At 35.6% G+C, this 22,053-nt stretch overlaps 1 protein-coding gene across 4 annotated transcripts in view; it reads left to right on the top strand.

Annotated features, from left to right (window-relative positions):
- Positions 1-22,053, top strand: part of METTL15 (methyltransferase 15, mitochondrial 12S rRNA N4-cytidine) — a 97,342-nt gene that overhangs the window by 27,968 nt on the left and 47,321 nt on the right. For all 4 annotated transcript variants that reach the window (XM_075094937.1, XM_075094938.1, XM_075094936.1 and 1 more), the window contains exon 3: positions 15,246-15,382. In XM_075094937.1, the coding sequence (XP_074951038.1) occupies positions 15,246-15,382 (137 nt within the window). The remainder of the gene's footprint in view (positions 1-15,245; positions 15,383-22,053) is intronic.

Raw genomic sequence — 22,053 nt, 5'->3', positions numbered from 1 at the left:
CAGCTCGTACTTTGTAAACAAAGACTGTTGTCAGAAAGTGAGGAGTTTGGTATGCTGCCTCTTTCCAGCTTTTGGTGTATGATGGTATCTATACTGTCATGTTGAAATGCAAGGAATTACTTCAACAATTTCAATGTAAAATATAGTTTATTATGTTCCTAATGCACTTGTTTATGCCTTTTGTAATTAACAGCTGAATAACTTTTTCTCAAAATAAGAACACCCCGCCCCCCGAAATCTGCTTAACTCAGTCATGCCATTGTATTCTGTGATTTCCAGCATTGCAAGTTATGTTGAAATACACAAGTAATACAACTGAGAATGGTTTTCGCCTTAAAAAGGAAGTAAAGGGACACTTGTTCAGATCGTAGGTGCGTGTTCTTTTTTGGTGACACGTCAACACTGCAGACACTTTAAATGTGTTTTATTACTACAATTACATGTTGCTGATTAAGACTTCTTATACTACTATCGAACCAGTTGCAGAGTTACCACAAGAGGTTGGAAGTTCCTGGTGTTCAGTTATATGCTCTGAAGGGTAGAGTATGTGCCTTCTGTAATCAATGAGTTATATGAAAACTGTATAGTTCTACAAGGTTTTTATGTGCATTATTTTTGCCAGTGGTGAATGACAGGATTTTTCTCAGGGTCTGTATTATGTTTTTGATTGCTGTATTAATGTAATAAAGAGTATTAAAGTGAATGATAAGTCATACTGTTCTCACTAGAAGTTTGAACTCATATTTGTGGTAGGAAATTAATATGGTTTTAATTGCCTGTGAGTCTGAAGCATGTTGCTTTTTGTAAAGCTGATCTCACATAAATATAAATCAGTAACTGCCTGTTCTTTAATTATGTATTAGTGTATTGTACCTGCATATTAGATGAGAATTTGAGCATCTCCAGTTACGGTGTATTGGAGGTCATTAAATCTTCTCCGCTCTATGAAGTTTAGTATCACTGCATTTCTAATTACTGAAAAATGTGCGATGTGTTTATTGCTTGCTTTTAGAGTGGCTATGTTTAGCTACAGTAAGACAATCACTCACTGTATAAGTAACTCTGTAGGGATTTTCTTACAATATGGAAAACAATTGCTGTAAAACATACTATAAAATTACAAAAGTATTTTTTAAAAAAATCTCATTGTAAATAATCTTGAGATTTTAATGTAAAATAAAAAATTGTATCAATTATTTGAGAACATTTTTTAGTATTCCATAAATAAATGGCTGAATTCTACCATGGTTCAAAAATATTGTATTAATTTCATGAAAAGATGACTAGTGTAACCTGCATTCTCAGTAGCAGTGTCTCTTCTTCCTTTGCCACTTTACACCTGACCTTTTTCCTTTTCAGGCAGATATTATTTCTGCAGAAGTAATTTCTGGAAAGGATGCTGAGATGTGTTGGGACCAAGCGATTTGCAGAAAATATTTCCACTGACTTGAGTTTGACGGTCATAACTCTTAGGTGTGCAAGAGCTTACTGCTGTTTAGCAGTAACTGCAGTCATGAATTGTACGGATAGACTTTACTAATACTAATACTAATGTTGTTGCTGTAGTGCAAAAGTTGCTGTGATATAATGTAGGAGTTTGAGCCAGCGCAATTGCCTCTTCAAAAAGCATCATAAACAAGGCTGATGGTCTAATCGCAGAATGTGATTTGTGGTGGTATTTTAACTTCGGTGTCTACTCATGTATCTATTTATGTGATTTGTTTAGATACTAGGAAATCTTCAAACAACTAGAACAAGGATTGGTTGATCAATGCAATACATATGCAAAAAAAGCATAGTATCAGGGCATGCCAAATCTTGTACTAAGTCACTATATTAGCAGACATAATTAGCATCCAGTGCAAGACATGGGGCATCAACCAAGGTCTGGAGATAGCAGAATTCATTTGACTCATAGGGTATGCTAGTCTACAGCACACTGTTTTGTTGCTGCAGACAGTCCCTTGACAGCACATACTCTGCAGTGGTCTGTGCTTCTAAGCAGAAGATCCCTTTTTATAACATTTAGTCTACCTCGCAGTATCTAAAGGAGGCATTATCAGCGTGGTGTTTGACATGACTGTTAGAGAAGCAGATGCTACTTGATAGGTTGATGTGAACTGGCGTGATAAGGGTATAAATCTGTTGCATAGTTGCTCAGCTCTGCTTCTAATGATCAGGTCTACTTATCAACCCAGCCATCTGCAAATAGAAAAGTATCTAAATTACAGGCTACTTTTGGTAACTCTGTGCACTGTATCCCTTTCCAGTGTTGGACTGAACTGTTCATATCCGGAGTAGGCAGCAAACAGTTGGCAGGTGTGACCTTTTCAAAGAAATACTGATCTTAGAGCTGAAGTAAAGTAGCCTGGGTTCAATAATATCAAAAGGGGAGCTGGTAATGTGTCATGCTTTACTGAACATGCCCTGAGCCTGCAGTTCTTAAGCAGTGCTGTGTTTGAGATAAAGGATAACACAGCGGAGCTGGAGGACAATGTTGTGTATTAAGCCTGTCGAGTAAGAAATACCAATAGCCTGATTTTGCTTTACAAACATTTTTATTCTTAAAGTGAAGAGAAATAGTTACAGAGTATGTGATGTTTCATTTGTAAGTCGGCTGAGCTTCAGTACCCTAAAGAACAGAATTAATTCTGTTAATCACATTGATTTCCTTTGGAGAGTGTGTGTGTTAAAAAATGAAAACACCCCAAAGCACTTCAACTTTGCACAATAGAAATAATTGGAAATGGAAAATGAAAGGACCAAAGTGGTAGGACAAACATCACAGTCCTTTCTGAATGCAAACTATGACAGAGACTTCCATTAGATGATAACACTGTTCAGAGTGTTTAAATGTGCATCACATGTTTGCAATTTTATCCAACACCGTAGTGGTGTGGGTTTGTCTGGGGAGGGAGTATATGGAGGATTATGGTTGGGTTTTTTTTTTGTTGTTGTTTTTTTTTTTTTTAAAACCTTTCCTATGAAATGGAACTTCTATAAGCACTGTTTTCTACAAACTATGTAAATGATGTTTGGGGGCCAACCTTTCCTAAGAGATGACAAATGATATGTTACTTTGGGTTTCTGCATATATAATTAAGACTTTCCTGTTTGGATGGTGAGTTTCAGAAGCCTACTCTTAATATGTTCAGATATGAGTTACAAGGAATGAAATTAAGCCGTAGCTTAGAGAGAGAGAGAAGAGAACTTGCTGAGTTGGTTATTAGAAAAAAACGTTATGAACTTATTGCATGAATAATGTTAACAAATGAGAGATTATTCTGTGATCACTGCCTTTTGATGACTTCTAGAAGAATAATACATTTGAAATGTATTTGAAAATATGTAACTTTTAAAAAAATATTCATTGCTTAATCAGTAGGGAATATTATGTGAAATAATACTACTAATAGGAAACTGCTTAAAGAGTTCAGATGAGTAGATTTTTCAGTGTTGAAGGGAAGTTACTTTTTACAACTTTCATTCATAATGAAGCTGAATTGATAGCACTGTGCAATTTGTGATCTTGTATTTATACTTCAGCCAAAGGTGAACAATAAAAATACATTGTTTTTCAAGGAGATTTTTTTTGTGTGGGGAAAGCCACCATGGGTTTTGGTTTGGGTTTTTTTTGGTTTGGTTGGGTTTTTTGGTGGTGGTTTCTATTAAGCGCTGTGGTATACTCAAAAGGAAATTGAGCATATAATTATGTTAACTTATTTTCATATAAAAGTAAAATTAGCACTTGTGAGATTTCTACATGCTGCAGATTTTTTTGTTTTTAAGCATGTTAGTCTGATCAGAGTTGTAAATTGAGTCCAGCCATGAACTCCGGTTGACAGGAAAAAGACTCCGTATGTCTTTCAGACGAAAAGTGATCCTACTTCCATTAGTCTCTTTTAAATGGATTGTTTGTTACCATAATAAGATGTTCCAAAGTCAACACCGACCTTTTGGATGGTTTGGTGTAACTGAGCTGGTGTAAGTGACTTTACCTGTGTGTATGTCTTTGCAATGGCACTGCAATTAATAGGTTTGGGGTTTTTTGTTTGTAATTGTTAATTTAAATAAGTTTATTAAAGAAATGCTTTTCATTTTGTATTTTTGCATAAATATGTTCACAGTGACCTACGGGAAATAGTTCAAAGTTCCTTTTGAACTATATTCTTTTATTTGCTGGACACAATGACCATCATGATTTGTTCAGAAATAATTGTAATACCTTAAAATGCAAAATAATACCTGAAATAAACTCTGTGTAGAGAGATTTGAAATCACTTCCTTTTCGTCTCTGACAAAGTTACATGTTAATAGTGCCTTTTAAAAAATGATTACAAATGATTTGCAAAATTATTACAGGAATAAAATTTAGCATCTTGCTGGTTATTATCACTTTCCGGACCATGTTGTTCAGAATGTGTGTTAAGAAAAGACAGTCCTAAATTTCATTTTTCGTTTCCATTAGACTTAGTCATAAACATGATCTGTCAAAACTACTCCAACAGATGCCGACGTGTGGCTTCACAAGTGATGAACTGCAGAACGAAGATTTCCTGCGTGTACCTCAGATAACATCTTTTAAGCTTATGTTAGAAGTTTTGCTGTACTGTACAAAAACTAATCTTAAAATTTCTTTGAGATGGGACACAGCCCATGTGGGAAGGAAGATAAATGGATTAAAGGCACGTGTGAATGTTGACTGTGTGGTAAATGTTTGGGAGAAATGTTTTTTTTTTTCTGTAGTGTAAGAAAAAATTACGGAATAGCAGCAAAATATGGTTAGCTTGCCTTTTCAATTACTGTATTCAGCTTATCAAAACCATATTTAACATGATCGTCTTTTGAGAGCTGTATGGGATAATCTGTACTGCCAAAATTTGATTAAAAATCAACAGTTTGTGGAAATCTTTATAGAAGGCTTAAGTTGTGCATGCTTAGGAGGTGATGTGGAGAAAGGGGGTAGGAGAAATGTACTGTTTATGCCCTTCTGTTTGTGAACAATTTCAGTAGCGAGTGGGATATGGATCAGATACTTGTATGAAAAAAAACCCAAACAAACAAGCAACCAAAAACCAAAACCCAACAATTTTTTTTGCCTTCTTCTAAAATGCTTTGCTGCACAGGACAGGTTTTCTTCCCGTTCATTTAGTTTCTTAGGAAAACATTTGAGTTAGAGCATAATGTCATCACAGAATAATTATCTTTTCTGTTGATTAAAAATCAAATTCTGTAACAAGTGTGAGGTTTTGGTAGCGTGCAAATACTTCACATTGGTCCCAGAAATAGCTTAACTGCTTTATATGGAGCTAAGTCCTTGCCATGTTAATGCACTGGGGCAAACTGACTTTTAGAGCTCTGCGCTACATGGTTGTCTGGCTTCTGCTACCTGAATTAGTTTTCGCTGTACAGTGTAGAACGCGTGTATGCACAGAGTTCAATGTTCGTGAAACTAAAGCTTCAACTTCAGTTTTTGGAGATGACTAAATTAATTTGGACAAAATGGAGTAGTATAATTATTTTTATTGGCTTAGAAAGCTGGTTTCATCAGTACTATGTATTACATAAAATTATTGAATGGCATTTTTTTACTGTTCATTGCTCTGCATGTACCTGTTTCAGAGAAAGGTGATCTGTAAAGGCGTTCTTAACTTTATATTCATACATATCTCCTGTACGTTAAAGAGAGTATTAGAAAATAAAATTTTTTTTTTCTGTTCCTAAAATTATTGTGTAGTATATTGCTGCATGTTGCGGCATGGGAAGTTTCTTTTGATTAGGATAGAGTTTTCTGTATTTTCTGAAGACATTTTTGTTTCTCGATTCGCTTGACAGTTATCTTAAGGCACTTGAATATGCCCAAATGTTCCTTGTTGTCTAAGATGTGTGGTAATCTCCTGTTGTAAAGCATTTTGATGAAGTAAAAATGAAGTGGAACTGAAGAAAAACCTCAACAGTATACAAATGCTGATACTTTTTTATTGTATCCCAAAGAATGTCAAAATAGCTGATAAAAAGACCTGAACAAAATATTTGTAACTTAATTCTGGTAAGTATTCCAGATTTCAGAGCAACAGAGCCTTTTCTCCCATCTTCTGTCATGTTGACCAGATGTAATTGAAATTCAGAGTTGGAATAGGATGAGCCATATTTGTTTGTTCTCATCATCTACTGCTACTAGCTGGGAAGAAGGAGGCTGCAAATCAGAACAGTTCCAAGATGAATATTAAGTTGTTTCATTGAACACTAATTTTTCAAATGGTAGTTCTTCCTGCTATTAGAAATCTGTATCTGTATGCGTATTTATGCATGCACTAGCTGTATTCTTTATATTCTTGTATTGATAGTCTCTGGGGGGTCAGAACTGATATATTTGCACCCAGAGGCTCCCTTTCACTCTCCATGCACACTAATCTGAACATTTGTTATAATTCTGTGTAGAGGGTAGATGTAGAGTGAGGTGTGGTTTTGGGAGGGTTGCCTTCTCAAAGCAGTGTTTGCCACTAACTCCTAACAAGCCCATTTAGGGTCTGGGGCATTCTCAGTCCGGCCTGTTGGCTGGAATAGGATTGGAAGTCTCTTTGGTGGATCACAAACCTCTTCCATAGTATGAGTAAGTTCTGTTTTGTGTTGTGGTTTAACGGAATCCTTACTTTTAGAAGACTGAAAGGAAATACGGTAAGTTTGATATAATTTTCCTTCCTCTTAATATCACTTTTTAGATTTTTACTCTGATTAATTTTCTGTCTGTGAAACTGTAGGATCAGTGAGGTTGGTGTTAACAAGGGCCAGCACTAGGCAGTAACTTTCAATTTTGAGCTGGTGGATTCTCAGCTTTGCAGAAGGGAAGGAAAAGACTAAGGAACTGTGAAGAGACTCTGCCTTTTCCAACTGTGGCCCTTAAAATATGTGCCCATACAATAGTCTGTAGGCTTTATTCAAGAAGCATTTACTCCAGTAATTATTTTCAAAACGTCTGTATTAATAAATACGTTTGCGGTGAGTAGTTGTGAAAAACACATACAGCAGATCAGCTATTCCTTTAAAAAGGTCACTGCTAGAAAAAGATTCCTATAGTATTCCTTGTCCCTGCTCCCCACTTTAACTCTGTTACCCTCCTTACGTGTATATGAAATAGTTCAGTGTATTGAAATGGTAAGCTGTGGCAAATTCAAGATGTATGAACAGGAGGTCAGATATATTTATACTTTAATACACTTAGAGTTGATATTTGAAAAATAAAGCAGAATGGAAAACAAGTTATGTTGTGACAATGAACAATTTCTGTTGTAAATAACAAGAAAATTCAGACAGGTTTAGAGAACATGACTCATCATAGAAACACCAGGAGAATGAAGAGGCAAAAAATGTCTTGCAATGTGTTGATTATTTTGTTTATGATACTTGTTTCTGTTCCTGTGTTGGTTTTTTTTTCCCCCACAAAGCAATTGAATAGATACAAATAAAATAAGTACTTAGATACCTACCAACAGTGCCTGGCAATGCAGTAATAAATTATATATTTATTGTTAGCCTTAACAAGTATCTTGGTTCAAAATACAAGCATACTAGTCGTTTGACCTTCTTTGCGTTTACAAGAAGACACTAGCACTCATTTCAAATGTGGCAACTGTATTACTGCGACAAATGTTGGCTTGTCATCTTGCTAAGGAAGATCAGTGAAAACAAAGAGAAGTGCCGTGACCTTGTCATGTTTGGCTTAGAATACCCTAGTGGATGGTGGCTCTAGTATCGTACAAACATGTCATTGCTCTTATCACATAACCATTTATTTTTGTGAACTTATTTTGTTAGAATAACCTGTATAACAGTATGCCAAGAAAAAATACTGTTACTTTGACATTTGTCGCAATTGCATGGAAGAGTCTTTCTCCATTTTATTTTTTTTTTCTTCAAGCAGTGGATACCAGGCATTTTCTTTTCTTCTAATGAGCTGAAAAGTTAGGAAGCGTAGCTTGGATGCTAGATAGTTGTTTTTCCCCTTTTCTTTGCAGAGTTTGTTTCACATGAATCAGTATTCTGGTATTTTTTTGTTTCAAGCCTGTAAAAAGTAGAAAGAGTGCCATTTACTTTCAAAACAAATACGTTCTGTAAGCACTGAAAATATACTAATTTTGTAATTATTCTTTCTAATTCCTGATTTTTCTTCTGGAAGGTGGAGCATGGAGGGTGAAGGACTGTTGGGACTGGAGCTGTGTTCTCAGCTGTGGCAGCAGAAATTGGGGATGTATTTCCTTTTTCTACCGCCCACAGGAAAGTTTTGTGATTTTAGTTTATTGTTTGTGAAGCCCAGTTTTGGGTGGAAGGACTTCCAGCAGGCATGCATCACTGTTAAAATATTATATTCATCTATAATATTGATATAGTACTGGCGAAGCATATATTTTTTCCAAGTTAATCTTTCTTCTGCTCATATTTTTAAACTTTGCATTCATACTGTTTGTTATTCTGAAAACAGCAACACTCTTGACTTGCTTTTCTGCACATCAGGAAGCATGTCCTTCCTATTAGCTACCTATTAGCTAGAAGGTGTTACTAAGTAGGGTTCTTCTCCCTTCTTTTGCATTGCTAGCGAGTAACATTTTCCTCTTAAAACTACATCCAAGCCATTTTTGATGCATGCATTGCAAATGGCAAAGGTGAGTTACTTCTACATTGTGTAGAGGTCGTGCGTTGTTATATATGTAATACCAGTTTGTCTTTCCACGACTGGCCTATCCTTCAGTTTGACTGACGTGATAGCTGTCTTCATTATCTTCCAAGTGATTTGCTCATGCTGTCTGGGCCTTATGAGCATTTAATTTCTGAGGAGGATGCTCCCAGAAAAATGTACTCTGAAGGGTGCTGCAAAATGGTCTGCTCAGTACATTATCCTGCTAGGCTTGAATAACTGCCGCTTAAAGAAAAACTTCTTCAGACAAGAAGGGAAAAATGCCAACATTATGATACAAGCGCATCAGAGGGAAATAATTGTATGGTCCATTCCGTGAGTGTGTGTAAGTTTTTGGAGGAAATGCAAAACAGGGCTGGAGGAAGGAACTGCGTTTTCTCAGGAAGGTTGATTTCAGATTGATTTTTTTTTTTTAAAAAATATTTTTTTCTTCTATCAATGAACTTGGTGTTAAGATGGTTCAAGTCATAATGCTGAAGGCAGAGAGGACAGTCACTTATCAATAGAGGATAGACTTTTTTTTTTAATAGGAAAAAAGTGGATAAACAGGTCTGGGGGTTAAAGAAAAAATTATGCAGTGCAAGGCAATTTTTTGGGGAACGAAAGGTTTTCAATTTTTTAGAAGAAAGTCTTATCTGTTGGAAAGACCAGTGGAGAATGACTTATCTGTACTAGTTAATTATAGGATAATAGGCATCTTTTGGTATTGTGTAAGTGTGAACAAGATGAGACCCAAGTTTGTCTAGACCAAGAGGTAAACAGCAGAATGCTGTTACGTGGTCAACGAGGGCAAAGAGAGATTGCTCATGAAGATCTGATACCTGGGACAGAAGCCTGGCGTGGTACTTCATGTACTATATTCCAGTTCAGACTGTCTTGGGTGTTTAGTATAATTTGTCAAAGTCTCTTTTAAGAATGTGTCAGGTTGCAAAAGAAAGAAAAGGCATTTTGTGAAAGATCAGCTGATTGCCATGAAGTGCTTGAAAGAATTAAGGATAGTAGCGGAAAATAAAGCTGTACATCTGAAGGAGCAAATGACTTTCAGAACATGACAAAGTTCTTGCTTTTAGAAGTAGAAAGAAAATAGAGACTAGAAATTACTGGAACTAGTGAGAAAACTTGTATTTCACACATTTTAAAAATAAATTGAAACTACATGAAACTTATGTCATGTTTGAGTTTCAATTTTGTATCAGTTGTGCAGTTTCATTTTGTTACACAGTGAAGGAAAATAATTGCAAAGGCTGTCAGGTATTGTGGGGTAAACTTTATTAGATGTGGAACATAATAATAATAGGAATTATAGATGACTTCAGTCATAGTAAAGTGAAGTGCTTAAAAGGTATTTATTAGGTGATAGCTTGTCAGTGGAGAGTCTTGTATACAAAAATGAAGATGATGAACTCTTTGTGTCTCTGTAACTATCTTAGAGCTAGTTGTAAAATGAAGGCTATAAAGTTTTTGTTTGTTGCTATCTGTATGTCATGAAAGAGCCAAATGGTTTCCAAAACGTACAGTCACAAACTGATTATAAAATTCCCGAGGGGAACTCTGATGGGGCTATCATAACTTAAGAATGGAAGGTGAGTCACTGCAGGAGGAATTCATGTAATAATCTTTTCCGGTATTTATAGGACCAGAAGGATAAAATGTCATTTAATTTTATTTGATTAAAAACTACTAGGCAAGAGAGAAAGAGAAAGAAAAAATGAAGCATCTTTCTTTTATTTCAGGCATGAAAGATGAATGGAATATATAAAAAGTTGTGTTAATAATAAAATTATTTTATTTGATAATTTAAGGTGATATACTTTTTAGGTTCTAGATGCAAAATGTTGCTTTTGAGTGCAAAGGCTAGATTATGAGGCATCTGTATGAGTTCTTGCTTGCTAGTTCAGGCATATGTATCTGTGCAGTTCAGAGATTATCCATGTAAGGTGTTTATTTGCCTTAAAAAGTTACGCCACTTAAATGTACTTAATGTAGCCTTCATTAGGTTTGTTAGGATGCCAAAAATGCTTTAGCCTATTCCATTAATGCTGATGATGCAGTATTTTATCCAGCACTGTCTATTCAGTCCTGCAGTCACTTCCGCTTGAATCAGTGCTGTATCCTCTCTTACGTAGTGCTCCCAATATAAAGGTTATGTTAGTGTCATCTACTGTTGCTTAAAGGTTTGGTTGGTTTGTGTTGTGTTTTTTTTTTTTTTCATAAATGGCATTATAATTTGGTAAGCCTGTGTTTATTCGCAGTGAACACTTGCATGAATTCTTAACTAAAACTTTTAGGTGCTGTCACAGTATTGAGAGCTTGTCACTGTGTCAGGGTACAATGATCCTTACCCTTTCTCTCTTTCTCTCCTTTGGACTGCTAGTATTAATTTTTGGTTTATTTATAAGGTCTTCGGCATGGTTCATTAATATTAATGGAGGCAGATGTGTGTGAGGAAAGGTGAGACTGTTAAGCAAAATAACGAATATAAATATTCTTGAATGAGCCACAAGATCTTCAAAAATTCATTTGGGGGGGAAAAACCCAGAGAGTATTAAATACTGCTTAAATAGCAAATTTGTCTGGATACATGCTTGGCCAAAAAAGGCCCCTGACTTATCTTTTCACTTTCTGCTATTCCAACTTGATGAAACAAAGCACCTTCTCCATAGTACATAAGTGTTGGTAAGAGAAAGGCAGAAAGGATCAAATCCGTGTAATCCTTTCTAGAGATCACTAAAGGAGAATTAGATGTTTAGAAAAAGAACAGATGTATGAGAAACAAGCAAATTGCTAAACCCATTGGTGAAGAAAGAATATTTTCTGGAACTTCGCATTACTAGTGAGTTTCAGTGGAATAAAATCATTATTCTAAACTTTTTTTTGTTTTAAAGTAAGTAGCTGCTTGCATCTAGAACTTTCTATGCCTTCCTTGACTCTCCCTGCCAACATTGTAGGTCTGTTTCAGGAAAGGCAGTGTTGAGGTTTTCAGAAATTTTAGTGCTAGGTTTCTGGCTATGATATCAAGGAAGAGCATGTTCTTTCTTCAAACAATCAAACACAACCTGGAAGATGCTACTTATGTTGATTAAAACTATTTTTTCCAAGATGAATTGTGATGTAATTTAGATTGGTTTTGATTGTTTTGAGTTGCTGCATAATAAGTGTAATCCTAAGTGACACTTGAGCCTCTTGTGACCAAGTTTGAGTGCATTCCAGAGTGGGTTAATCCTGTGCAAGAAATGAAAAGGTGGGTTTGATTTTCTGTTGTTCCTTAACATGTTTCTAAAGGGTTTTTTCTACAACAATAGAAGATAAAAGTGAAAGATCTGTTTATTGTTTATGTACATTACCTCTGGTAAGGATTAAATGGAAATAACTTGAGTGGAAATCAAAGAATATCAGATATCTCTGAGAAATTGTAGAAGTAATTTAAAAGGACTTTTATATTTTCTAGAATTCATGTGAATTACTGCAGTTCTCTAAGCTGAACGCAGATTTAACAATTACACTTTGATATTCATTTTCATTTAAGAGAGGTAATACAAATTTTGCTACTTTAATATCCCATTCAATAGCCAGTATTGAATTTTTACAAGGATAGTACAACTATCAGGACAGTGTAAAAACAAACAAAATGAAAACAAACAAAAACAACACACCTCACCTCCCCGCCCCCCCCCCCCCCCTCCCAAATGGATCCTCTATCATACAAGAGGTTCTCTGATAACAGTGATAATGGGAGAGCTTATCGAGAAAATAAATGTTTTTAGTAGCTTGGAGTTTTTAATGCATGCAAGTATTTCAAAACCTAGCTAAATTCTTGTGGCTAGTTGTGTTTTAAAGAATACCCACACTTTTCTGACTGTTTCACTTTTGTGCTTATCAAATTGGTTTCAGTGAATATACTTTTGGTTTTGTTATGGCAGAAGATAAATCAGAATGTTTAAATAGTTTGTGGGAGCATTGATATAGTTTCAGTGATATATCCTCTGTAACATAACTTTGTCTTATACATGCTTCTTACCAAATTAAACAAAAATATTCCGTCAGTTCTGTATTTCTTCATATGAATGGTGCAATTTAATACTGGAAGATGATCCAACTGAATTTTTTTTTGGCTCCATGAACTTTGTAAAATATTACAGGAAAGTTCTGCTTCTGGAGCATAGGCTTAGGAAACATGATGGTATAACACAAAGAAATTAAATCATGACAACGTAAAGATCATAAAGGAGCATAATTTTCATTAACTTTTAGCCGCAGTACAGTTGGGTTATTAGTTTCATAAATATCTAGTTTTATGGGATTCACATTTAAAAAGCCTTTATTTATGTTTTCCAGAAACTGTATCTGGAAAAATGGTTGGGTGTTTCTTCAACCTGTTCTTCACTGCTTTTGAATTTCCATTTTTATCCAAAGGGACTGTGTGGTTGAGTCTTAATTCTTTCAAGGGGTACGTTAAATAGTTTCCCTTAAAAGGTGCCTGGCTTTTGAGTTTATAATTTTTGTAAATCAGTCGAGATCACATTCATTTTTATTGAATATGATTGCGCTTGATAAGATGTCTTCAAAAGCTGTTCATATCCAAAAAGAATTTGAGAAGTGAAAAAAACACAACAAAAACCAAAACCCCAAGTATTCATACTGCAAGATATGGAGAATCTGTTTTTCTAGTTTAGTGTAGCTAATTTCCTCCCAATCAACAGAGGTCAGTTAAATCAACTGAGAGGAAAGAGTTACGGGATCTCAGAGGTGCAGAAACTAGAGATGATGATGTTCAGACGCATTTCTACCTTGGTTTAAATACACTGTCATAAAACAAAACAAACTGTCATTCTCAGCATCAGTATGTTTTCCGTGGAGTATAGAATTATAGATACTTTCTTAATAATTTGAAAAGGAAATATTTCCTAAGTGGAATTGCAGTCATGCAACCTCTGCGTTGTAAGTGGAGAGCCAGTTACTTCTGTCAACAAAATAGTTCTTGATGTTTAAGCAGCTACGTGCCAGTGTGTCGGGCCAAAGGAGGAAAGCGCATGGGGCAGCTTTTAGAAACAGTACTGCTGTTTTACAGATTAAAAAATACTTAAAACATCATTAAGTTCTAGCTAATTTTCTGTGTTTCTCCTGTTAGTGGAATCATATAGGCCAAGCTGCCTCGGTTGAAGGTGGTTGACTCTATCCCAAGTCACTGTTTCTTAGGCAAGTCTCAGGAGCAAAGCTTCCTGGTCAGCCTGTTGGTCACATGGACTGACTACAGAAGCCTCTCTAGAATGAGCCTACGGAAGCTGCAGAGCCATCAGGAGAGCAGTGTTCACCTTTCCAGAGTCTTATCTCGGCTGCCCTTCTGCTTCTTCCTTCCTTTCTTGTGTTGGGACCTGCTGCACACCAGCTGCACACCAGTTGCTCAATCTCCCATCTTTGCCAGCAAACCATTTGCTCCAGATGTTCTCCTCTGTGATGTAGCTGGGAGTTAACCAGCCTTTTGAAGTCACCTTATCTCTGTGTGAAACTTGATGACCCCATCACGCTTCTCAAGTATGAAATAGAAAGTTGGTTTTCCTTTGATGGGTTGCTTTTTTTTTTGTGAAGTTTTTGATGTGAAATTTCCATTTCTTTTCCGGAACTTTGAGTTCTGAGAGGCTCGCTAGAGGAATTTCAATGCTCAGTTTTACTCAACTTGTGTTGAATCTGTACCTGTGTATGTTTTAGTGAGAGTGCATTCAAAGGTCCTTGACAGTGTCTTCAGTTTTAATTCAGAAAACTGGAGGGGATGGCTGTGTCTGCCTGTTTATCATAAGGTGGAACTTAAGCCCGTAGAATATGTCACGGTAGCAATTGAAATGGGATTGTTATCAAGGTGGCTATTCCTATGCTTATTCTGCATCTAAATAACACATGTAATGATGATAGAGAAGGTACAGCAGGATTGGGCTTCAGCGTATCTCGGTAACCTAAATAAAGAGCTTTTTCCTTGCACAGTGAACCCAAAATCAGTGGTACTATACCTTGAAAACTTAGGGTTTCTGTGCTAGTTAGATTAGTCCCAGCTGGATATATACGTGCCTGTGCTGCCATCATACTTTGATCTGTGTTATAAAACTATGATAGTGTCTCTTTTTCTTTTCTTTTTTAATTGATACACAAATCCATCAGCCGTCCTTCTAGGCACATTCTTACAAAGGTGGTACTGATTGCTTCCTGTAGTCCCATGTCCTATATATCTTTGTATGCCTCAAATTGAGCAAGTCTAAACAAAGCAAACAGGTGGCTTTCCTCTAAACTCAGAAAGAAACTCTAAACAAAGGAATGGGAGGAGTATGAAGCTGCAGTTAGTTTTACCAAATGACTGTCCTTTTGTTCTGGAAGGATTGGCAGGGGAGTCACAACCCCTAAAAAAATTACTCTGCACAAAATATTTCCAAAAAGGCATTGTGACTACGTTGAATGGTGTGGGTTTCCTCCAGCGTATGAGAGAGATTAGAAAAAGAACCTTTAAATCAACAGTTGGTTCATCACTTTCCTGTTCTAAGGTAATGATGTTTTTCTTACTCAACAGTGTTTCCTTGATATGACGTTTGGAGCCGGAGGTCATACTACAGCTCTGCTAGAGAAAGCCAGCGACATTACAATATATGCACTGGACAGGGATCCCACAGCTTATAAAATAGCTCAGCAGCTCTCCGAATTGTACCCGTAAGTTGTCTTCTCCTGTCTTAAACATGGTCAAGATAAGGTTGATACTGTGGTGTTATATACATAATATAATTTTATAGTTTCAATATACAGTTTTTAATGGCTTGCTGTAGAATAGCAGCATATGCTGTACGTACCCCACTAAATAGGAGATCCAATTCAATTTATGAGTAATTGCATGCAAGTTCTTCTGAGTTTTTTGGAGTTAAATGCATATTCTGTACTTTGTTAATTTTAAGTATGCATCAAGTAGCCAATTTTATATTTAAAAATTGATTTTAGAATGATTCGTGCGCTCTCTGCCTGCTTTGAGACGATTCTGATGGAGTTGTTCAAAATCATACACTTTGTGGTAAATATTTCACAAAAAAAGATAGAATAATGGACTTTAAATAATTAGGTAATTTAAATATGGCTTATGAAAATTTTAATTTTTTAAAAAACAAAAATTAACTATAATTCATTATTAGGTTTGCTAAATGTTTTGCCACTGGCTTCAGAAACTACTATTCAATTTAATATGCTACTGTTTCTATGTAAAGCTCATGCTTCAATTTTCTTTTTAAATAGAGTACTGAATTTGCTAAATGAACAATTGCTAAATGCAAATTGTTAGATGTCTTTTTACTTATACAAAGTTCTTGTTCCTTTATTTTATTCAAGAAACAGCCCAGTCAGAGCATGAGTACGTTCATGCAAAAGTGAGCAATATGTAGAGTTGGATATGAGCTTTTCAGAAAGTGCTATTGTTTAGATTTGACCAAGAAGTAAAAATACGTAGATACAAAATTAAACAATATGAAATAATTAATACTTAGGAAATTCAGGAAAGTAGGAAGAAGAGGACACTTACTGTCATGTTGAAAATGTCAGAGTATTTATTTCAAAAGAGGTTTTACATGAGGAAAAGCAAATCTTTCCTATACGAAGAAAACTGGGAAGAGGTGGATAAAGAAAAACCTGGTTGTTCAGTCATGTTTCCCCACATAAAAAGGAGCTCTCAGACAGCAATAGGATTCAAGCAATGCAGAAGGTATTCCTCACTTTTTCCTAAGAGAAAAGGCTAAAATGTGTGTTCCTTTCAAGTGCCATTGTGAGAGGCCCAGTGGTAAAAATGCAAGTATGTGACAAGCAAGCGTAGCCTGGTTTCTAGTCGTCCTACTCTGTAAGATCACTTTAAATATATTTCTCTAATTTTTCACTTCTTTGTGGGCTGAAGAGACGTGCAGTGTATACTTACAAATTTGTAGAATTCCTCTCTCAACTGTTAATTTCTCCAGAGAATGCTTTTTTTTGACAGAATAGCGTGGAGAATATTAGCAAGGAAAGTTAATCTTCTTTTAAACTAAGCCCACAAACTCCACCAGATGTCATTGGAGCTGTAAAGTCTTCTGTTCTTCATGTCATAGGAAAAAAATTATCTAGTCCAAATTAAAACTAATCTTATATCTAATAAAAGTTTTCAGAAACATTCACACAACACAAGACAATGATGAGCAGTCCTCTGATTCAGTGTATGTTTATCTGTAAAGTATCCTATGCAACCTCGGTGTGAAGGAAGTTTATTTTCCAGGTAGATGAAGAGATATTGCAAGTGTTGGATGTTGTTCTGCCAATAATCAACATTGTTAATTCTCTGCTTGCTTATGTTTGTGAAAAGATGAGCTTTCATCAATATAGTGTTACAGTTGATGTAACTTACTGAGGCTTCATAAGCAAAAGAGGCCTCCTAGTTCCTGTTTTTGTTCGTAAAATCATATAAACTTTAAACTTGGTTACTTGGACTCCCCACATAGTGTTGTCCACCTTTACAGACGCAAGTTGTGGTTAGAATGAAGTGGAATCTTAAATAACATAGTGTTAAATTAATAAAGTCTTAATCACTGAAAGATGACTGCATGCCACTTGCATATGTATAGTAAGATACAAAGCTGTATTCTTATTTGTTTTGGTGTTTTCCCTCATCTCCCACCTTTCCTATTGGACAGAACAGGTGGGTCCTTTTACAGAAGGTAAATATATAATATTTCATAACAGTTTATGTTAAAAGTTAAAGTAAAAGAATGTTCCTATATGGTGTATGTGCTCATTCTTAATCTGCTTTCTCTGGGAAGTCAGTTGCATAAAGTACTGTTGAAATAAAAGGCAGCAGGAGCAGGTACAAATATATCATTTATATATATTTATATAAAGCTAGGGTTTGCTTACAAATCAGTTTTAAGTATAAAGGATTTACTTATGAGATACGGAGCTTTCATAAATGGAATTTTTTCTTTCAGTATTCATTAAGAGATGGTTGATCTAATATTACGGGGTTTTATTGTCCATTTTCTGCACTGTGTTGGAAAGAAATCTTTTATCATCATTTTACCCATTTAATTCAAATCTGTGTTGGCATCAAAAGCTCAGGGAATTAATCCACTTGACATCTTTATCTGATCAGGTCTACTGACAGGTAAAATAGTTCCCTGGTTCACCAGGGAGCCACAGAAATAGTTGTGCTATCTTAAAAATGGCAATGGCAGCATGCAGTTGCAAGCTGAGAGAAATGTAGGGCTGTCCCTTCTGTAAGCAGCACAGCCGTAGATGTAACTGACTGAAGAACTGCAGCACAGAAGTATGAACTTATAAATTATTTTTTTTCTGTTCTACATTTTTTTTCACCTCTTCTGTTTAACGTTGCCATTTTGGGAGAGGTTATTTGACGTGCCGAAGTGCTTCACTTCCTTTGGAGGTGATGGCAAAGGAGGGGAAAAGGCTGTTGTGCAACTGTAACCAGTAAAATCTGATTCCCACTATGTCTGAAATTGTGAACGCAATGGGCAAACTGAAAGTCATACATCAATTGACTTTTCTGTTGCTCTTTTGCTTCTACTTAAAATAGAATGTTGTGCGTGTTTAATTGGGGATGTTAATAAATTGCAGCATATCACCTACATGGTGGATCTTAAGTCTTGCAGTACTTTTTGCAGTAGTCCATCCTACCATAAAAAACTTCAACTCTAAATATTCAGTGTTAATTGCTATTGCTTATTCTGGTTAGGTAACATTAATAATCTTAGTAAAACCATGTAGTTCCAACTGTTACTCACTATGAGGCTTCATTTTTTTTTTTTTAAGCATCCAATATCTTAAATCACTGAGTTATAAGATTATTAAAGCTCAAGTTGCAGAAATACGCCCAAAGATGTGGTTGGAAGAGGAGATAAGTATGGCTAAATTAGGGTTTTTTTCTATATTCAGAACTAATAAATTAAGTTATCCTTGTACTTAGCCGAAAGACAGCTGGAGTAGTAAGTCACTGAATGAGAACGCTGAGGAAAAATACATTTGATGTTTGTATTTTAAATGTGTCTCTTTGCTTCTTGGTAATGATTTTGTCAGAACTAAACTCTGAAGAAAGCAGAGTTCCAACTTCAATTCTTGCATTCATTTAGCCTCTCTGTTTATTATTTTTATTTTTTTAAAATATGTAGTGCTGCTTTAATGAGGAGAAAATGGGTCAGGGCCTGTTAGATATTCAGTGTGTGGGTGGGAATCCTTTGACGTGCTTTCTGGGGAAGCCTCTAACTTGGGAATTGCTGCTGAGATTCCAGGAGAACAAGATAAAATTCAGTCAGTAGCGAAATATATTACAAGTAAACCCTTTCACACCCACTGAAAGGAAGAGGTTGGAGAGGTGTCTTAAATCTGGCAATTAACCAATATCATTGCAGGCTTTTAAGTATGAGAAACCTACGCAAAGCCTACGCAGAGGAGACAATATGTTCTTTGTAATTCTCTGAGCAGAATAAGAAATTATGCCCCAAAAGTAGGGATAAATAGTATAAAATTCCTCATACAATTGAACTACCATTTTACAGTAGTTCTAAAGTAATTTTAATGTGGTGGTGCTTGTGGGTTTTGCTTTCAGGGTTACATTAATTTTACAGAAAAAGTGGGATGGAACCATCAGCTGTGTTGTATGTTGGGGAAAATACAACGTATTTTGTTCAGTTCTAGGGAAAACAGAACTCCTTTTTTCAGTTGCAGTAAGTCTATTTTAAGTGCTCGTGAATTGTAGCCGAGTGGATAATATATTCATGATTTTGTTGTTATATGTTATTTATATAGGCTACTATTTAACTTTTGATTGTAGCGCACAAGGGATACAATGAACAGTGTGCAATCAAGCCATATTCATTATAATGATGCCCTGACTATATATAAGCAAGATAATTAGTTACCTGCAGCTTTATTTCTTTCTAAAGAATTCTCTGTGTATCTCAACATCTGGCTGCCTCTCAAATGGTAGCAACATAGATAAGTGAGTTGCCTTAAATATGAGGTGGAAAAATGCAATTGAGAGCACTAAAAAGACCTTTAAATGCCATTATATTAAAATAGTTCTCTGTCATTTATTTGGTTCCCCAAAAGGTTTAATTGGTTAACAAACCCAAATGCATTTCATTATAAAAACAAAAGGAATAAAAATTCTTTCTCTTGTTGCTGAAGTAGCAGCTGTGCAGGTTTCAGAATGACTAGAAACCTTTGCTTGTTTTCGTATGTACAGTGTGGTCCTTCAACACAACGAGTTCCTGGTTCACATTTGGGCCCAATTCAAAGTTACTCTGGCATATAAAACACATGAACAGTCTACTTTTAACAGGTTTTTTTCTTCCCTTTTTCTGTTTGAGTGTTTTATTACTTGGCCCTTTTAGGGCTTTCTTAAAACCTTGTTAGTTTGAGTGTCAGTCTTCTCTGATGTATCGTAACTATAGGTGTTTCACTACCAACATCACATCTCTTGAAACTGCAATTAAATCTTTTCAGTGTGTACTACTTAATTTTCCTTTCTTTGCAGACCTGATGATTGTGTTTTTATTCATTGTATGGGCTGCAAAATCTTTACCATGTACAGACTGCAGGCTAATAATTTCAAGTTCAGAAAGTGTTTCTATTATGTAAGTATTGCTGGGACAGATAACCTCCTCCTCAGTGGTCCTACAAGAGCTCAATATTAAGTATCACACAAACCCTGTACCCAAAACTGGCCAGTGACATTGGGGTGTACCATGGCAAAAATGAAACTAAACTGGTAGAAGCCAGAATTGTGTAAACCCACTTTTTAAAAAGAAAAATGCTAGTTTTCCTTCTCACTGTAAATATTCCCTCAATTCAAGTAAAGGAGGAAAATCAGGTTGCCTGATTGAAAGGAAAACTTCTTGGCAGAGAAAGGAACTTATGTTCCTTGTAAGCTTTACAAAGACAATATCTCTTTATTTTGAGGTACGCAACACCCAGTAGTAAATGATACTGAAAAAGAGAATTGGGGAACTCTTCTTTTCCTGAAAGTTTTGGTATTTAAAAAAAAAAAAATCAGCTCATGAAAATGACTTTTACAACCATTTCCATAAAAAGCGCATAAGACAATGTTCACTCTCTTTTTAACTTGTTCTTCACAACATAGGTGTGTGTTTCTGTATTTTAAGCTCAGCATCAAGTTCTTACATAACTGACGGTGTTAGCTACCTGAACAAAACATTACCGGCTCATTTTCTTAATTTGCTTAACGTTCCTCTGGTTATACTCTGACTTGTTATTGCAGTCATATACTCAGGGTTGCCAGTAATACATCTCTGCCAAGGAATTGTGAAGGACAAGTTTATTGTTTTGGTTAGGGATTTTAGATCAGGGAGCTGCCGTGGAGTGACTAACATGCAGTGCTATGCTAAGACTGGTTCATTAATATTTTGTTGGGTATTTCCTGGCTGAATCAAGAGATAATGGGAACAAATACTGATGCCTCTTCATCAAGATGAGATTCTTTAATTAGTCTTTTAGCAGAATAATTTATTATTTGCTCCGAATATAAATAGTTTGTAAAACTTTTAACAATTTATATTTGTATTTGTATACTCAAACCAGTTTCTATGCATGGACATATACACTGAGCAACTTCAGTTGCCTGGGTGCCCACGCCACTGTCCCCAGAGTTACCAACAACTCTTTTTATGTATGTTGATTGAGAGACAACAGCAAAAAGATGGGAAAACCAAATTCTAATGTAAAAGTGCATAGTAGATATAAATATATAGTACAATATAAAAATATGGTTTGATATATTTACTTTTGAAAAAATCTGATAAATGTGATTTTGTAGAGAACAAGTGCAATGTGGACTATATATGGACTCTTGGTCACACAGTGCAGCGTGGCCAGTTAAGCCAAGAGGCAGGGTTGGCTAATCCTTAGCCACAGGAGTCCATTTACACATTGTTGACTGGCTCTGAAAAAAGTTAATTTGAGAAACTCCTATAACTAAGAAACAAAAATTATTTTTCAAATTAATAAGCTTTTTGTACAATCAATTATAGAGATGAGTAATGAGTAATGGTTTAAAACAGGAAGGTGCTACCTAATGCCTACGTGAGCATCAAAAGTGTTCTTGGTGCTTTCTGTGGACAGGGAAAGTTACCATCCTCCGGAGTGTGCATAACATGTGCGTAAAGGTGCAGATTGAAGTTAGTTGCTGAGCAGAGCAGTGTTTTCTGTGTAGTACAGTCAGCCTTTTTATCTTACTCGTCTGTGTTTTATTGATATTTTTCTATATAGGATATTTGAAAAACAGAAGTCTTAACAAGATTGTCACCCACGGAAAAATAACACATGGCACAATCTAGAGAACACCT

Source organism: Phalacrocorax aristotelis, chromosome 5, assembly GCF_949628215.1.
Source record: "Phalacrocorax aristotelis chromosome 5, bGulAri2.1, whole genome shotgun sequence".
Lineage (NCBI taxonomy): Eukaryota > Metazoa > Chordata > Aves > Suliformes > Phalacrocoracidae > Phalacrocorax > Phalacrocorax aristotelis.
Note: the sequence above shows the minus strand (reverse complement) of the source record. Positions and strands in the feature narration are given on the sequence as shown.